The sequence below is a fragment of the Camellia sinensis genome, chromosome 13 (genome assembly GCF_055761805.1).
Source record: "Camellia sinensis isolate YWXY chromosome 13, ASM5576180v1, whole genome shotgun sequence".
In the NCBI taxonomy this organism is placed as follows: Eukaryota; Viridiplantae; Streptophyta; class Magnoliopsida; order Ericales; family Theaceae; genus Camellia; species Camellia sinensis.
Genome location: NC_138973.1, coordinates 6,727,533 through 6,743,915, shown reverse-complemented (window position 1 = coordinate 6,743,915; position 16,383 = coordinate 6,727,533). Strand labels below are relative to the sequence as shown.

The 16,383-nt window shown below is 37.7% G+C and overlaps 1 protein-coding gene across 1 annotated transcript; it reads left to right on the top strand.

Moving 5' to 3' along the window:
- Nucleotides 1-577: 577 nt before the first annotated feature.
- On the top strand, nucleotides 578-6,591 carry LOC114256688 (aspartyl protease family protein At5g10770). Its single transcript, XM_028196359.2, has 2 exons — nucleotides 578-836; nucleotides 5,195-6,591. Exons 1-2 carry the CDS (start codon nucleotides 644-646, stop codon nucleotides 6,451-6,453), a joined length of 1,452 nt encoding a protein of 483 aa, XP_028052160.1. The 5' UTR covers nucleotides 578-643; the 3' UTR covers nucleotides 6,454-6,591.
- Nucleotides 6,592-16,383: the final 9,792 nt, after the last annotated feature.

Genomic DNA, 16,383 nt, shown 5'->3' with positions numbered 1-16,383 from the left:
CAAATGTGTCACAATTGAAAAGTCATGGACTAAAGTGACACAAATTCCAAACTATAGGGATTGTTAGTGTAATTTGCCCTTTAAAAAATTGAATTTTTTTATTTTTATATTTATTTTTTTGGCTGAATTTCTTCAATATTGTAAGTAATTTTTTAATTTTTAGATACACTTAACATAAATATATTTAAAAGTATAATATTTGTGAAAAAAAATCTTTAGAAAACTCAATAAATACCAAAAATATAAAAAATTTAGTACATTTTTCGTATTCTGGTAAATTTATTGATTTTTTAAAATATTTTTTTACAAATATTTTATTTTTTAGGTATATCTAAGTAATGTGCATACAATTTAAAATTTTAAAAATACTCACTAAAAACAAAAACAAAAACAAAAAACACGAAAAATAATTTTTAATCTTTTATGAAAAAATATGCAAAAAAAATAAAAATAGAGAGAGTAATATAATAATTTATAATAACTTTTTGACTAAATTATATTATTCGCAAACCGTTATCTTAGGGGGTGACGTGGAAGGTTCAACATCCATTATAAATTCAGTAGCTTATTACAACACTCATATCATCATAACACAAGAAGTGCTTTGAAAAAAAAGCATAATTGAGAGAGAAGCTTTTTGTAAATGATGGCCAGTCCAATAGCTTACTCCATCTCCATTAGCTTCCTCTGCTGTGTTTCTCTTTTCCTTCTTTTTTGCTCCTCAGAGAATGGCTATGCTTTGGGTGGTGAAGAGAGAAAGACTTTGCAAAGCCACTTTCATGCAGTTCAAGTTAACTCTCTTTTACCAGCTTCTGTTTGTAACTCTTCTACCAAAGGTTATTTATATCAATAACACACACTCTCTCTCTCTCTCTTTGAGTTTTTTTTTACTAAACTCACACTTTTTTTCAAATTTATTTTCCAAACTCACGTAGATTTTAAAATATTTTCCAAACTCTTGTAATTTGGGAAATTAGTTTGAATAGAGCATGGGTTTATTAAATAATTTTCAATATTACGAAAGCCTTTAGAACGGTTATTTAGCAATCTTGCAGCAATACTTGACACAATTTAATATATGACACGTGTCATATTATCTCTAAAAAATCAAATTAAAAGTATTAAATCTCACTATTTTAATCAATAAAAATTATAAATTTTCCATTGTTAGTGGCTTTTTAAGCACAAAAAATGTGCTGTGAAACATCAAATGGTCCTCTAAGTCTGAGACCAGAATTGAATTATATCTCTATCTACTTAAAATATATATATATATATATATAATTCATTATCACTTGCTTTTTGTGTATAAAAAAGTTGTTTATGCAATAATTCTTTTGTTTCAAAAAGGGTGATGTTAGAAAATTTTAAAATATTATTTTAAATTATCAATGTAATAAATTTAGCATTAATATCTACGGATCTCAAGCATTTTTGTAAAACTTTACATAATTATTTTTAATTTTTTGTCCATAAATCTCCCCTAGACAATAGGCCTGTTTGGTAGAGCTTATAAGTTGCTTATTTCAGCTTTTAGCTTAATTTAAGCTAAAATATTGTGTTTGGTGCAGTTTAAGTTAACCAGCTTATAGCTTAAATAAAGTTATTCTCAGTTTATCTCAAAAGCTGGTCAGAAGGTGCTTAAATTTTCAACTTAAGCGCGCAGTTGGTGTGGGGAGCTAAAATTACTTAAATGCCCTCGTCAATACCCAAATTTTAATATTAATATTAATTAAAAAAGAAAAAATTGTATATTTCTGAAGAAAAAGAAAAAAATCAATATTAATTAAAAAATAAATATTAATTAGTATTAATTATTAATAAATTCATATTGTATATTTTTATATTAATTAAAAAATTGTATATTTCTGAAGAAAAATAAAAAAATCAATATTAATTGGTATTAATTATTAATAAATTCATATTTAATATTTTTATATTAATTAAAAAATTGTATATTTCTGAAGAAAAATAAAAAAATCAATATTAATTGGTATTAATTATTAATAAATTCATATTTAATATTTTTATATTAATTAAAAAATAAAAAATTGTATATTTCTGAAGAAAAAGAAAAAAATCAATATTAATTAAAAAATCAATATTAATTGGTATTAATTATTAATAAATTAATATTGTATACTTTTGTAATGAATTAATTATTAATTGATACTAATTAATAACAATTGTTGATTATTAATATTAATTGATACTAATAAAATTAATTATTAATATTAATTTATACTAATTAATAATTTTAGTATTAGTTGATACTAATTAATTTATAATGGAAAAAAATTGTAACAATAATACTTCCATTACATTTTTATCAAATGTATCAATTTTCATATTAATTGATACTAATTAATACTAATTATATTAACTTTTATTAATAAAAAAAAAATTAACATTAAAACTGAAAAAAATGACAAAATAATTATTTTTATATCATATAAAGGCAGAAAGGACAATTATACAGTAAAAAACTATTTTACAGGTTATTAACCAAACACTACTTTGCTGCTTAAATTCATAATCTCACATTGCACCAAACAGATTAACTGCTTATGTTCACAACTATAAGCCATAATCTGTTAAGGTATAATCTATAATCATTTTTTCACAGCTCTGCCAAACGGGGCCAATATTTCCTACTAATTAATCAAACTTGAACAATTCCATTATCTTTGTATAATTTATTTTTATAATTAATCAATTACATTAAGTCAATAAAGTTTCATAAATTTATCATACATATAATTTAATATTATCAAAAATTTATCGTACAAATAAAACAAAGAAAACTAAGGGCCTATTTGGTAACATTTACGTTTTCAGTTTATATTTATAAAAATTTTATAAACTGATTTTTGTTTATTTTTAGAAAAACATAAACTACAAATGCGTTTGATTTGGACAAAATGTTTAAAAATTTTAAAAAATATAAATTAAAAGAGTGAGAAATGACGAGTGGTGGCGTGGTGGGTGGTGACGAGTGGTGGCGGATGGTGGTAGCGGAAGATGATGGTGGCGGGTGGGTGGCGACGGAAGACGGTAGTGGCGGGTGGTGGCGAGTGGTGATGACGGAAGGCGATGATGGCGGGTGGCGGGTGATGGGTAATAACGGCAGGTGGTAGGTGGTGGCAGCAGAAGACAGTGATGGAGAGTGGTGGCAGAAGACAGTGATGGAGAGTGGTGGTAGAAGACAGTGGTGGAAAGTGGTAGCGGGTGGTGGCGAGTGGTGGCGGCGGAAAACGGTGGTAAAAAGTGGTGACAAGTGACGGGTGGTGGCGGCGAAAGACGGTGGTGGAAAGTGGTGGCAGGTGGTAGTGGAAAGTAGTGGCGGAAGATGGTGGTGGCAGCGGAAGACGGTGGTCGAAAGTGGTGGCAGGTGGCGGGTGGTGGCGGCGAAAGACGATGGTGGAAAGTGGTGGCAGGTGGCGGTGGCGGTGGAAGATGGTGGTGGCAAGTGGTGGCAGGTGGAAGTAGCGGAAGATGGTGGTGATGGAAGACGATGGTGGAAAGTGGTGGCAAGTAACAGGTGGTAGCGGCGGCGAAAGATGGTGGTGGAAAGTGGTGGCAGGTGGCAGGTGGCAGATGACAAGTGGTGGCTGGTGGTAATGGCGGAAGATGGTGGTGACGGGTGGTGGCAGCGGAAGACGGTGGTGGAAAGTGGTGACAGGTAGCTGGTGGTAGCGGCGAAAGACGATGATGGAAAGTGGTGGAGAGTGGTAGTGATGGAAGATGGAGGTGGCGAGTGGTGGCAGCGAATACGGTGGTGGAAAGTGGTGGCAGGTGGCGGGTGGTGGCGGCAGAAGATGGTGGTGGTGGAAAGTGACGGCGGAAGACGGTGGTGGGTGGTGGCGGCAGAAGACAGTGGTGGAGGGTGGTGGTGGGTGGTGGTGGCGGAAGACGGTGGTGGAAAATAGTGACAGGTGGTGACGTGTGGTGGGTGGTCAAAAAAAAAAAAAAAATGAAAACGTAAACTCATTTTTTGAGTTTACAAATTTTGGCCAAATTTATAAACTGAGACCACTGGTTTATAAACTAAAATATTTACCAAACAAGTTTTTATGACAGTTTTTAAATTTTTTATAAATATAAACTGAAAATTGAAAACGTAAATGTTACCAAACGCCATCTAAATATTCAGAACCCCTTTTAAATTTAGGTTGTTAACAAATAAATAATAATATTTTATTTCATTTAATAAGTTTTGAAAATTGTTAAATTTAATTTTTTTTTTTATAATTATGACTCTCATAATATTAAAATATAGGGTTAATTATACTAATAGTCCCTATAATTTGGGACTTGTATCACTTTTTTGGTTCCTGACTTTTCAATTGTGACATATTTGACCCTGAATTTTGAATCTTGTTCCAAATAAGGACAATTGAAAATATTATTAGATTTTTCAAGGGTAAAATTGTCTATTTGATAAAATATAAACTAATTTGACAAAAATAAACATCAAAAAAATATTTTTAATTTTTTAAAATTATTTTTATCCACCAATGATAAAATTATGTAAAATTAATAAAAATTACATGATTAATTTTTTAAAATTAATTTTACATGATCATCATCCAAACACATAATAAAAATTAATTTGGTAAAAAAAAAAATAAATGTCTAAAAGATTTATCAATTTTACATAATTTTATTTTTTGTAGGTAGAAATAATTTTTAAAAATTCAAAAATATTTGTTTGATATTTATTTTTTGTCAAATTAGTTTATATTTTATCAAATTAACAATTTTACCCTTAAAAAATCTAATTATATATTCAATTGTCCTTATTTGAAACAAGATTCAAAATTTAGGGTCAAATGTATCACAATTGAAAAGTCAGGAATCAAAGTGACACAAGTCCCAAACTATAGAGACTATTTGTGTAATTTGTCATAAATTATATCATTCGTAATAATTAAATTCATATTACTTAGCCTCCGTTTGGGAAGTGGGTTAGCTTTTTGGTTTTTTGGCTATTTTAACCTGGGGCTAAAAAGCCTGATTTGGGAAGGACTTTTTGACTTTTTGACTTTTTTAACTTTTTTTGTGAGAGAAGAATTTAATAATTATGGGTTAAATTTGATATTTTATTTTTGTGATTAAAAAAACTATTTTACTTTTTTATGACTATTTTAACCCCTAACTCACCAAAATCAACTTCCCAAACTATGCCTAACAGATAAGAGGAAAGGAGCGTCACTGAAGGTAGTTCACAAGTACGGTCCATGCTCTCATCTACATGAACCAATTAAAGAGAATGCTCCAACAGTGACTGAGATCCTCCGTCGTGACCAGTCCCGAGTCAACTCAATCCAGTCTCGACTGAGACAAAACAGTCTAAAAGAGTCCAAGGCCACGACTATTCCGGTGAACTCCGGCAATTCAATTGGCACCGGAAACTACATCGTGAGAATTGGACTCGGAACCCCGAAAAAAGACTTCACCCTCATCTTCGACACCGGCAGCGATTTCAGCTGGACTCAATGCCAGCCATGTCTCGGTTCCTGCTATCTACAACAAGAACCAGTCTACGATCCTTCGCTCTCATCCACATACACCAACATCACTTGTAGCTCCCAGCTGTGCTCTCAGCTCTCCTCTGCCACCAGCTTCCCTCCTCGTTGTTTCACCAACACCTGCGTCTACGGCATCGAGTACGGCGATTCGTCATTCTCTCAAGGTTTCTTCGGATCCGAAACTATCACATTGACACCCTCCGATGTTTTCCCCAATTTCCTCTTCGGTTGCGGGAAGAACAACTATGGTCTCTTCGGCGGCGCCGCCGGATTGATCGGACTTGGCCGAGATCCATTGTCGCTTGTCTCACAAACATCTTCCAAATACGGAAATTACTTCTCCTACTGTCTTCCTTCGACAACGAGCTCCTCCGGATACCTAACTTTCGGAAACGGAGGAGGAAGCTCCACTGGATCATCTCTGCAATTCACTCCATTGCTATCAAACTCGAAAGTTTCGTCGTACTTCTTTGATATAATCGGAATCAAAGTCAGTGGCCAGACATTATCGATCTCACAATCGGTGTTCAAGACCGCCGGTTCTATAATCGATTCCGGCACCGTCATCACTCGCCTCCCTCCGGCTGCATACAAGCGTCTCCGGAAGGCTTTCCGGCAACAGATGAAGCAATATCCACTGACTCAACCTCTGTCGATTCTCAATACTTGCTACGATCTGAGCAAGTACAGTACGGTGTCGATTCCAAAGATCAGTTTCTTGTTCGGCGGCAACATTGAGGTTCCTTTAGACAAGAAGGGGATACTTTACGGCGGAAATGTGTCGCAGGTCTGCTTGGCGTTCGCCAGAAACAGGGCCGCCTCCGAATCGGCCATTTTCGGGAATGTACAGCAGCAGACTTTGGATGTGGTGTACGATGTTGCAGGAGGGAAGCTAGGGTTTGCCTCTGGAGGTTGTTCATAATAAGCTCGACTTGTATGAGAAGGAAAGAGAATCACAAAATAAATCATGCGCTGTGATATAAGTGCAATTTTTTTTAAAAAAATGATTTAGAGCTCTAAAAAAATATTTTTAATGGAGCTTTAATTTGTCTTTTTCTTTTATTTTTTTTGTCTTTTACTTTATTTTTTTTTTTTTTTTAATTCCTGAACAGCTCATTAGAACTATACGACAGAAGCTCTAATTAGAGCTCTGCACCAGCTCCCTTTTTAAAATATATGATGGGTGTAATTGTTATTTAGGTTTAAAAAGCTAGAACCATTTTAGTGATGTGTCAAGAAATAATTAGTTGATAATTAAATATTTTTTAATTATTAATCAATCATCTTTTTGATAAATCACTGAGTCTAAAAGTAAGTTTAAAAAATAAATTTGTATATTATTTGTTATTTATTTATTTATTTTTATAAATTTAATGGATTATGTATATATGAATCTAGAGTTGGAAAGGTATGTATTTCTAGTTTTATTGTTTAAATGGAAGGAATTAAAATATAAATTTTACTATCAAGAACCATATTACTAGAAATAAAAATTACATTTTAATAATATTATTCAAGTGTTTCTTCGAGTTTGAATTGTTTGATTTGACTAAAATTTACAAAATGATAAAAATTTACATAAATTACATAGATTTCCTTTGAAGTTTTTAGGTAATTATAAAAATCTCTACTATAAATTTTACAATTACACTATTCTTTTATATTTGGCAAATACTAACCAGTGTTCCTCACGCATTATTTAATATTGGGATTAGAGTAAAAAATATTTTGGAAATAGTTAAAATGTTTTAAAATGAAAAAAAAAATATTATGAAAGTAGTGAAAAGTGTCTTAAGTTCGATATTTTTATCTTTTTTATCTTTTTGTTTCAATATACCTCATAGCAAAAAATCGACTTCAACAGTTCTGTCATCTACAGTCAAATTATTATAAAATTGGAAAACCTTAAGGTACTACCTGGATTAAGTATTTGATCGGAAACTTGTAAGTGAAAAATAAAAAGGAGGAAAAATGAATGAAATTGAAAGTAATTTTATAAGTTTTCTCTTTATTTTATCTTCTTTTTTTTTTTGTCCTTTTCAAACATCTTCTCCAACTTCTACTAATTTCTCTTCAAACTCTTTACCTAAACACAGATATTGTGTCCAACAAGTTGGATAGATATGACTACTAATTACGAAAAAATGTGGTAATATAGAAATTAATTGTAAAATTTGACACAATCCATTTAAATGAGGTGAGTTTCATTTTTTTTGAATCTCATACACATATGAGAGGGTTGGATCCAATTTTATGAACGATTTTTGTGTTTTGTTAAAAATTAACTGGCTACTCCATTAGGACCCTAGCTTAATTGTGAAAAAAAAAAAAAAAAAAGGTTTAGATCGAACCGCTATTCCAATGGATTTATCATTGCAAAAATTTGGATTTATTGATAACTTCTAAAAATAATTATATATTTATGAAAAAATTTGAAATTTTAATTATTAAAATTTATAAATTTTATCACTGATCTGTAATTTTTTGAGGACATTACCCCTAAGTGGTAATTTTAAAAAATTATTATATATGTATGAAAAAAAATTATAATTTTAATTATTAATAATCATAAATTTTATCACTCATTCGTAATTATTTTTCAAGTTTTATCTTGATTTGAGATTACTCCTAACTCCTATATATTTGAGGTTCCTCTCTTTGCGAATGGGATACTTTACGTCGAAAATGCATCGTAGGTCTGCTTGGCATTCATCGGAGACAACGCCCCCTCTGACGTGGGCATTTTCAGGAACGTACAATGTGGTGTATGATGTTGTAGGAGAGAAGCTAGGGTTTCACTCTGGACGGTATTCTTAATCTGACCTCATTATGAAAAATAGGATTTATTTTGAGTAAATTAGAAAATGTTAGATAGTTGGAAAAAAGATTTGGAAATGTGTTTAAAATTAATGGAGAAGAAATAAATCTGTTTAGTATATTTTAACTTCTGAATCTTTTTTTTTTGTAGTTTTTTTTTTTTTTAAATACATAATGTTACTAAATTGAATATGGGGTTGGAACAATTTGGGGTGGTTGCTTTGTGGGAGTGCACATCAGTCACTGTTGTGTAGTCAAAGGAGTACATTTCGATAATTCCAATTTTTCATGTTTAAAAATACATCAAGTAGAACATACTTGCAAAAAATCAAGTTAATTGGATATCGTTTACCCTTTCATCCACTCACATTTGTATTCATGTTAATACTTTAAATCACAATTGTTATTTATTTTTGTAGATACAAATGTGAGTGGATGAATGCGTAAACGATATCTGATTAAGTTGATGTTTTGCAGGTATGTTCTACTTGATGTATTCTAAAATGTGAACGATTCGAATTATCGAAATTGGCCCATTTGACTGCACATCAATGACTGCTATGCATCCCGCACAGCAACCACCCTAAATCTGGGTTGGAAAGGGGCTTTTATTAATAATATACTAAAAGCAGTATATGGAAATAATATGGACTGAAAAAAAAAAAAAAAAAAAAAGTCAGTGAATGTGTATGTGTGGTGGGCCGGTGGCAAAACAAAGTTTGCCGGTCAATATGTGGTTATGTAATCGAGCTTCTCTATAGTTTTTATAACTATGCATGGTTATATTTTATTAGAGAACTTCTATAGTTTTGATACTTATACCAAAAATCAGTCTCTTAATTTAGGTCTTGTTTGTCATCTTCTAAAAAAGTTAAAAAGTCACTATCCTATTTAAGGGGTTGTTTGGGATGACTTAAATAAGTATATTTTTTATCTTTTTACGAAAAGATGTGTAGAAAAGTAGAGATGTGATGTGATGAAAAAAAGACAAAAAGATAAAAAGTGTGTACTTATTTTGAGTAGCCAAACTTAGCCTAAGTCACATCACCTCTCTATTACATCACTTTAAATCTAATTCATATTTCATAAAAAATTTAAAAGTATATTTATTTAGAACATCCAAACCAATCCCGTAAAAGGAAACAAACAAAAAGAAGAATCTCACCATCAAGAAACACGTTTTTATAAGATTAAAAATCATGTGTCAAGTATTTGATTTGACTAAAACTTATATATAAAAATAATAAATTTTTTGGTTCTACTTGGATTAAAGAATTTGATTGAAAGCTTGTAAGTGCATTAAAAAAAAAACAGAAAAAAAAGAAGAAGAAGAAGTAAGTGAAAAATAAAAGGGTAGAAAAATAAATGAAATAGAAAGTAAATTTTTAATGTTGTCCCTTTATTTTTCCTCTATAAACCTCCTCCCCAGTTCTACCGATCTCTTGTCAAACACTTCACCTAAAGACATACACTGTGTCTGGTACATCGGTTAAATATGACAACTAATTATGAAAAAGTCCAAAAATCCATAAAAACAATTATAAAAATAGACACAACCGGCTCAAATAAGATAAATAACATCGTTTTTGTGAGTCTTACACCCATATAAAAGGATGGGTCCTATTAAATTTTTGTGCTATGATAAATATTGACTAAATTTGTGATTAGGACCCTAGCTTAATTGTGAGCCAAAAACCATCACCTTATATGAACAAAATCAAAATTAAAAAAAAAAATTCCCGTTTGGGAATTTGGATTTCTAGCCAATTTTTTTTTTTAAAAAAATCATTATAATAATTAAAAAAATATTACTTTCTTTATTTTTTTACACATTTTTTATAAAAAAATTAAAAAATTAATGATACTCAATTCAAAAGTCCAAATTTCGATTTTGTTTGCCCAAAGGTCCAGACACTAAAATACTTTGTCCAAAAGGACAAACTCAAGCAAAATGACCAAAATGCCTTTCCTTATATAGTGGGTCCCAAACCCTTTCACTCTCTCTCTCTCTCTCTCTCTCTCTCTCTCTCCTTCACCGTTGATCTCTCTTCTTTCACTCTCTCTCTCTTCAATCTCACGCGATCTGTCTCTCCCTTCTCAACACCATCGTCTTCGCTGTGTTGATCTCATACTTTGTCACTTCCTCCAAACCCTAACCAATACATACCGTCTCTCTCTCTCTCTTCCCATCCTTTCTCTCTTCTCTCTCTTCTCTATCTTAGTCGTCAACACCACGATTTTCTCTTCCCTCGCCACGTTTGTCAGATCTATCGGCGTCCGTCATCAGAGATGTTAAATCTGGACCAAGTTCAAGTTCTACTAGATCTGAACGGAGACAAATCTTTTGTCACGCCCCAAAATTCAGCCAATTAAATATTAAATTAGAACTAAACCCCAATCAATATTCCATCATCCAAATCTTAGAGGTGAAACAAAAAAACTAAACGCCAACCAAACCATCAACCATAATTTCATAACTAACCAATACCTCAAACATTAAAGTAACGATAAATAGTCAAAATAACTTAAATAATGTACGGTTACAAACCATGCCAAATTATCTCAATACTAAAGTTATAAAAAAAATAATAAATATATAAACTAATATCAACCCTAAGCTCAAGAAGACAAAAGAAATCCAAGAGATATGTCCAAAAACTATAGTTACTCCACGTCACCACTGTAGCTCCAACTAATCCTGCAAAGGAAGTTCGACTGCGCTCAAACAGAACGCACCCGAGTTGCCAAGAGACAAAATGGGTCAGTATACTGGTATGAGTATAAGATTTAACACCCACGTATCCACCAAACACAAACAAAAATACATTTAATTCTTGTTACGGGACAAGACAAGTAGTTCCATTCGCACAAAGACGAATGAGTAGTTTCCCGAGATACGGTGACATTTAGTTTTTTGCCCATACATAACGAAATATAAATTGAGTATGAAATAAACAAAATAGAAATAAAAATATGGTGGGTCAGCCCTACATAAAAAAAAATTAGTAAGACCCACCATTTTGCAAAAAAAATAAAGTTAGTATTTGATGATGCAGTTTTTGATGCTAGGATAGGTTGGACTGATCCACGCTCCTCAAGCCTAATGTCCGAGTAACCAAGCCCACCAGAGAATTTGCACAAGAGTTCAATGGGGAACGGGGAGTCCCCCAGCGAACCCTCCGACGAGCAAGTTAGAGAGAGAGAGAGAGAGTGGACTATGTAGATAGATTAGAGATAGAAAAGCTTAACCTTTTTTCTTGTCTTTAACGTTTGCTTATATCCTTTAGTAATCATTTCGTTGTCCCTTCCCACCTGTCACCTTGGCCAAAAGTCTATGTTGTAGCTTACCTTGTTCAGGGTAAGGGCGTGCTGTCTCGACGAAGAGGTGTTGTCGTAATAAATGCAGTGAGGGGCTGCATTAATGGCGATGTGCAGTGGCAATAACTTTGCAGATCTTTGTCTGCTGATGTGGCTTGCCCTTTACTTGCCACGTGTCTGAATATCATTGGTCCTTCATGCCATGTTGACTTCCAGATGGTGCTGGGCCTTAGCAATTGGGTTATGTATTGGGCCCTAAGTGGTAGGCTTGGGTTGTTCATAGTGGGTTATAGCCTTTATGGGCCTACCCACGTCAGTAGTCTCCCATTCCCAAGTGCAGCTTTAGTCCAACGAAGGGAATAATGAGAAAGATGGGGGTTGAAGGTCAAGGGAAAAGAACGACCGACCAGAAGTGGCTGAGTGGAGGGACCGACCGTAAGGAGGGCTGACCGCGAAAGGTGACCGAGTGGAGGGACCGATCATGAGGAGGGCCGACCGCGAAGGGTAGCCGAGTGGAGGGACCGATCATGAGGAGGGCCGACCGCGAAGGGTGATCGAGTGAAGGGACCGATCATGAGGAGGGCCGACCGCGAAGGGTAGCCGAGTGGAGGGACCGATCATAAGGAGGGCTGACCGCGAAGGGTAGCCGAGTGGAGGGAGTGATCATGAGGAGGGCCGACCGCGAAGGGTGACCGAGTGGAGGGAGTGATCATGAGGAGGGCCGACCGCGAAGGGTGACCGAGTGGAGGGACCGATCATGAGGAGGGTCGACCGCGAAGGGTAGCCGAGTGGAGGGACCGATCATGAGGAGGGCCGACCGCGAAGGGTAGCCGAATGGAGGGACCGATTATGAGGAGGGCTGACCGCGAAGGGTGACCGAGTGGAGGAACCAATCATGAGGAGGGTTTACCGCGAAGGGTAGCCGAGTGGAGGGATCGATCATGAGGAGGGCCGACCGCGAAGGGTGAGGTGGCGGGATGCGGGGCTCGAGAGGCGGCACGTCACGTGATGACTTGAAGTAGAAAAGACAGGGTAGGGGAAGGGGGCAGTGAATCGTGGTCGTACACGTGGTAGCATCTCGTGGTGGGAGAGGTTAGACGTTGGGCCAGAAGTGAAACGATAGGTCATTATAGAGTGCTGAAAGGGCAGTTTTGGCGGTGTTCTGAAAAAATTTCAAACTGGCGAAATTTAATAGGAACCCTTGGAATATGGGCAAACCTTGGGCCTTTGGGATTATTCGCTTTACCTATCTTTGTGCAAAACATCAAAACATTCCAAGCATAAACTCCTTCGTTGCTAACGATACGCCCCTGCAACACTTTTTGAATTTTCTTGCGCCTGCATCCGAAGCTATTCAAAGATATACGAGAGAGATGGCACAAGAGGAAGCAACCACCGCAAGGGTTGATCCCCTAGGGGATGATGACGCGGTTGACCTGGTGAAACAATATAGGAGGGAGAGGCAAGTGGAGAAGTCAGGGGAGCCGGCGGGTTTACTTCGTTCGTTGATAATGATAGCGGCTCCGAAGCCAATTAGCCAGGTTGAGCCAGATCACTGGCATACGAAGGCCGACAAGTCAACCGTTACGGCGGGGGAGTTGGAGGGTATACGGAAAAAATACCAGATGCCTGAAGAAATAGAGTTAATGTTACTGACAGCAACGGAGAGGCCATCTGATGCCCGGTCGGGAGAGTTTGCCCTTTATGAGGAGGTGTTGAAGGGAGGGTTAAGGTTGTCGCTTCCACAGGTGGTAGTGGATGTCCTCAACCGACTGGAAGTGGCACCAGGCCAACTAATGCCCAACACATGGAAGATTGTACTGGCCTGTGCAAGTGCATGGCCAAAGGCAAACGAGGGGGCGGCCATGACGGTGGATGAGTTTTTTGCCTGCTATAAGGCCTCGGGCCAACAAGAAACTTGGGCCACTTTGCAGGCGGCGGCAGGAAGGGGTTAGTGGCGGGGTTGCTGTCATCAATTTAGGGATGAAGGCCGTGATGGTTCTACGTATCCGCGAACGGCGGAGTTGGAGTACGCACGGTGTGGAGAGTACCCACCAAGTTTATGGAGCCAAAGCTGGGGGCACCCGCAGAGGAAAGGGTGAAGAACGTGAAGGCACGGAGGAAGAATGAGGGGGTCAGATGAGACGACCTCGTTCAGCCGTCAGCTTTGTTTTCTGCAGGATTGAGTCCTCAGCCAACCGGTGGGGCTCTGGCACCGGCAGAGCTTGAGGCGAAAAGGAAAGCGCAAGAGGCGGAGGACCTGACCATTTTTGCCAAAGCCAAAAAGTTCAAAGAAGCGCAGTTAGGCCCGCCACCAAAACCGGTTGTGAGGGAAAGAATTTGACCGCACCCCAAGCCGCTGGGAGAAAAAGACTTGGGCAATTTTGAGCCACGACCGCCCCCCGTTGATCCAGTGAAGGAAAGGGCAAACAACGAGGGGGAGGTCTTAAAGAAGAAGAAGAAGATGAGGGTTACCCCTGAGGGGGCCTCAGATGCGCCTGGATCGAAGAAGGCCAGGGTGGGTGGTAAGGGCACTCCGATGGCGGAGGAGAGAGGGGAGAAAGGAGTGGAGGCCGCTCCAGAAATGGTGGTTTCCCCAGAGGTGTAGGGGGAGAAGAGTCAAGGGGTCCTAGAGAAAGAAGGGCACATTAGCGCCCTCGATCCCAAGATGCAATTGGAGAGTGGGTCAGCTGACCCTAAGGAAGTGATGGAGCAGCAGCCCAAGGGGGGCCCTGCGTCCCAAGGAGAATGGGTCAGACTGACGACTGCTATCTACCACGCTTGCGCAGTGTCTGGGCGGCTGGAGGGAGAAGAAGGCCCAGCCAGGGCGGCTGCAGATCGCCTTGTGGGGATTGTGGACGACGCAGTCGTGCGCTCAGTGGCCAGGTTCAATGAGGCTGAGCTGCTAAGGGGGTTGTGCTCTGCCCAAATGGAGGTAACCACCATAGCAGGGGCTCTGCTGAGAAAGGCGGCGACTGCGAAGGTCAAGTCGGAGGAGGCAAAGGCCCAACTTGCAAGTTTCAAGAAGGAGAGTGCAAGCTGGAAGAAGGCTGCGTGGGGCGCGTGTGCCAGGGGTTGGCAGGAGGCTGAGAAGGCGAAGAAAATAGAAGTGTTGGCGATCGTTCAGTGTAATGTTGCCGCTCGAGCCAATGCTGAGCTGCTTACGGTCAATTTGGAGCTAGAGGACGAACGCCGCAAGGTAGTGTCGCTCGAGTTCCAGCTGGCTGGCGAGCAGAAGAAGCTGGGGGATGCTCAGAATGCCTGCACGGTAGCCACCGAGCGGTTTGAAGAGGCTATGGTCAACAATGAAGAACTGCGCGCCCAGCAGATCAAAGAGAAGGATGAAGCAGACGTGAAAATTGCTGGGTTGCAAAAGGAGCTGGAAGATGAGCGTGCTAGGGCAATGGAGGAGAAGGCAAGATTGCAGAAGGAGTTAGAGGAAGAAAAAACTAGGGCAGCCTCTAAAAGGGCAGCATACCCCGATCTGTGCGTTGCAGCAGTAAAGCAATTCAAGGGGTCTACTGACTTCCAAATGGTGATCGACGCCGCGGTCGCCAACAACTTGGCAAGGGAGGTGTCTGAGGGGGCGGGCCCGTCGGGAATGATCGCTGGAGGCAGGACTAAAGCAGAAGTTATTGAGAGCTTCCAGCGGTCGGACTTCTACAAACACGAAATGGCTGAGTTCTGGGACAATGGCTGGAAGATGTTCAAGCGGAAGGCAGAAGAACTGTTCCCAGACTTGGACCTTAGCGGGGTAAGGATTGATGAAGATGATGTGGCCCAGACACCCTTAGATGAGGGCGTTGAAGAAGAAGACCTTATGTCAAGTGAGGAGGAGTGACTGGTGTGAACAAAACCTGTACTTAGGGTTTGCTTTGTGTTTTTGTTTTTGTTTTTTTTTTTTTGAATGACTGTAAGAAACTTATGTACAAGTTTGTGAATAAATAAAATTTTTAGTCTTGTTTTCATGCTATTGCTTTTGCTTGCGCATCCGAAATGAATGAGAATGGTGACTTGTATAAGGCTTATGTATAAATCATTGTGAAGTGTAAAACGTAAGGAAAACTCAATGTAAAGTGAAGTTTAACTTGTAAGAAAAATTCAATGCAGAGTGAATATGGGAAAAACTCAATGCAGAGTGAATTTTAACTTGTAAGAAAAATTCAATACAGAGTGAATGTGAGAAAAACTCAATGCAGAGTGAGTTTTAACTTGTAAAAATTCAATGCACAGTGAATGTGAGAAAAACTCAATGCAGAGTGAATTTTAACTTGTAAGAAAAATTCAATGCAGAGCGAGGTTTATGGATCCCGACCCAATGAGAAACGAGTTTGATTTGGAAAACGTTGGACTGGAATGTGACCAAGTATGGCCACTATGCTTATGATCATGAAGTCGCAATGGTGGCTTCGGCCTGGCTAGGGCTTGAAGTAATTCAGTCTGGCGGGGCTCTGCATGCTCAGTCTGGCTGAGGCTTTAAGTGACTCGGTCTGGCCGAGCTCTTCATGCTCAGTCTGGCTGAGGCTTTTTGTGCTCAGCCTAGCTGAGGCTTTAAGTGACTCGGTCCGGCCGAGCTCTTCATGCTCAGTCTAGCTGAGGCTTTTTGTGCTCAGCCTGGCTGAGGCTCTTTGTGCTCAGTCTAGCTGAGACTTTAAGTGACTCGGTCTGGCCAAGTTCTTCATGCTTAGTCTAGCTGAGGCTTTTTGTGCTCAGTTTG